This window comes from Octopus bimaculoides, unplaced genomic scaffold (assembly GCF_001194135.2).
Source record: "Octopus bimaculoides isolate UCB-OBI-ISO-001 unplaced genomic scaffold, ASM119413v2 Scaffold_352630, whole genome shotgun sequence".
NCBI classification, from domain to species: domain Eukaryota; kingdom Metazoa; phylum Mollusca; class Cephalopoda; order Octopoda; family Octopodidae; genus Octopus; species Octopus bimaculoides.
Window position 1 is genome coordinate 1 of NW_026408388.1, and position 2,740 is coordinate 2,740.

Here is a 2,740-nt window from a genome sequence, read left to right on the forward strand (position 1 = left end):
GTGCTCCAGCACAGCCACAGTCAAATGACTGAAACAAGTAAAAGAGTAAACACTAAAATTCATATTTTTAATATATCTCACCTGTTTGATTTGTTACTAAAGTTATCCCAGATGTCAACCGCCAACAATTTTACTTTTTCAAGGTGCAATCGGTACAAGATTTTATTCTTTTTCTATATTTCATTCAAACGTTTTCGTTGAAAATAAAGTACAAAACTCTTTTACTAGTCAATATACCATTGGCTATGTACTCTTATACAATTTAACAAATTCATTTATGTAACAGAATGCATCTAATAAAAAAAATCTCATTAACAGGTAAGACAAAGTTGAATACAAGTGTGTAACATACTGAAAATTAATATTTCTCACTTTCACATATTATTTATAATAAAATGAAAAGGAATATACAAAATTATATAATTATGACATATTTCTGTCATGAAACTGTCCAAAGCCCCTTTAAACAAGGGCACTTTGCAAAAGGAACACATGTACGAAGTTTCTATCTGATACCCTTTTGCAGTTTTCCTTTTTTTTGCAGCGAACACAGTCTGCAAACTTTTTTCCTTCCATTTATTTTTTCAACTTTATGAAAGTCAATATTTTCTGTTGATATCCACCTCAGTTAATTTTGCTTTTCTCCCAGTTCTGTGTTTTCTAGAAGAAAAGCCCTCACGTAACTGAGATGTGGAATTTCAAGTGGTCGTAGTCCTTTGGTGGCAGAGGTACGTTTGGAACTTTTTACATATACAATATATGAATTTACAATAGTTAAATTAACTAGAAACCACAAAATGTACCTTCACCATTTCTTCCCATGTCGACCAACTAGGTAACATGCCCAATATTCATCGGATTAATCAACCCCACCCATATATTTGTTATAACAAATATTCACTAGCAGTTTCCCCTCAGCACCAACACCAGGTTGTTCATTAGAAGACAGAAATAAAATCTGTCTTTTGTCTTTGAATTAAAAAATTTTCTTTTTGCATTTGTAAAATGTCCCCTCTTTTTTTAAATTTTGTTTTCATTTCACGGGATAAACCTTTACAGTTTCCCATAACAGTACTGCATGTGTAAATACTTACACAGGCAAGATTTTCTGCCAAAGCCACTGAAGAAAAAAAAAGGGTCTAAATAGAGGCATCGGTGCTGATGGTGAAATGGTCCAGTAAGAGCCCATACAACATCATGTCCCAATCCATGCAGTATGTTTCCATTATATTTTTTACCCATGTAAACATCGAAGTTTACACAATATCCAGTCTCTGATTCACAAACTTCCCATACCTTGATCCCCCATTTAGTAGGTTTGGCAGGCATGTACTGCCGAAAATGTACTCTGCCCTTATAGCCTATCATGGCTTCATCTACACTGAGATTTTTCCCCAATAGATACACAGCTTCATAATTATTAACAAGTAAATCAATTACAGGACGTACTTTGTACAGGGGATCGTAGTTTGGGTCGTTTTTACTGGGGGCATTAGCAGAATCAGTTAAATGCAAATACTGAGATATGTTCGAATACCTCGTTTTTGACATTATACTTGAGATATAAGGATTGCCATACCTTATATCAGGACTCAAGTAGTTCCACAATTGAGGAAGCTGTTTAACACCAAACATTGTATTAATTGTGAAAAACGCTCTCATTTCCGCAGGATAAGTTGGCTGCCATAGTGGATCATCTCTTCCACGAACAGAAATTAAACGTTGCGCATATTTGTTTGTTTCCTCCATAACATTTTCAGAAAAACTTTCTGGTAAAAATAAAAATAGATAGTCCAATGGTTGTGCATCAGGAGGTAAATTGTGTTGTGGACCAGTGTTTTCTGTGAAATCAGGAATAGTGATTGGTGTTGTAATCTTTGACCACATTGCCATGTTTACGATATCATTTTCATCACTTTCGTTCTCAAAATCTTCCTTGTCCGACAAATAATCACTAATATCGATATCATATTCATCCAAAGACAAAATACTTTTGTTTTCATTTATATTTTCTATATCGTCAAGAGTAAGACCTTCAAAGTCAGAATCGCTACTTGCTGACACCATTTCTTCAACAACTAAGGTACACACTTCTCTTCAAACGTTGAAAAAAACCATGTAGTCTAAACAATTTCACAGTATTTATACTTGAATAAAGATGGGAAAGGCTTCATTTCGCACTATCTCAAATGTTACGAGAATTGAATAACGTGATTTGTTTATTTTTTATTGAATAACATGATTTGTTTATTTCGTAGAGCAGTCGGATACAGCCGGCTTGAACAAATAAAGGGGAATTAATTTGGCCGGTTACGGCCGGTTTGAACACTAAAGGGATAAGCAAGCATTTCTGTCTTTGCATACAGCATTAACTACATATTTTTGTTTACAATGACTAAGTACTGAGATGACAAGCCTGTAGACTAAGTACTGACGTGACCAACTTGTGCTACATAGTCAATCAATTGCTGTGTGTGCATGTGAGAAAGAGAGAGAGCATGTACTGTGTATTCCAAGCCCAGAAAAAAGATTCAAATTATGTCATGTTTAGTTTTATGTCATGTTTTTTCATTTGTTTTATTTTTTACTAAAGTTAAAAAAGAAAAAGAGACATCTATGGTAACACAATATGATATAATTTTGAAATCTATCTTCAAGCAGTTTATCTTTAAAATTATGAAAATTATAAGAGACATGATAGATATATGGTATTTATTTGTGGATATTCCACATCTAATGT

The 2,740-nt window shown here is 33.6% G+C and overlaps 1 protein-coding gene across 1 annotated transcript; it reads right to left on the bottom strand.

Annotated features, from left to right (window-relative positions):
* Positions 1–523: 523 nt before the first annotated feature.
* LOC128251520 (piggyBac transposable element-derived protein 4-like) lies at positions 524–2,539 on the bottom strand. Its single transcript, XM_052978324.1, has one exon. The coding sequence runs from the start codon at positions 2,065–2,067 to the stop codon at positions 1,054–1,056; it is 1,014 nt and encodes a 337-aa protein (XP_052834284.1). The 5' UTR covers positions 2,068–2,539; the 3' UTR covers positions 524–1,053.
* Positions 2,540–2,740: the final 201 nt, after the last annotated feature.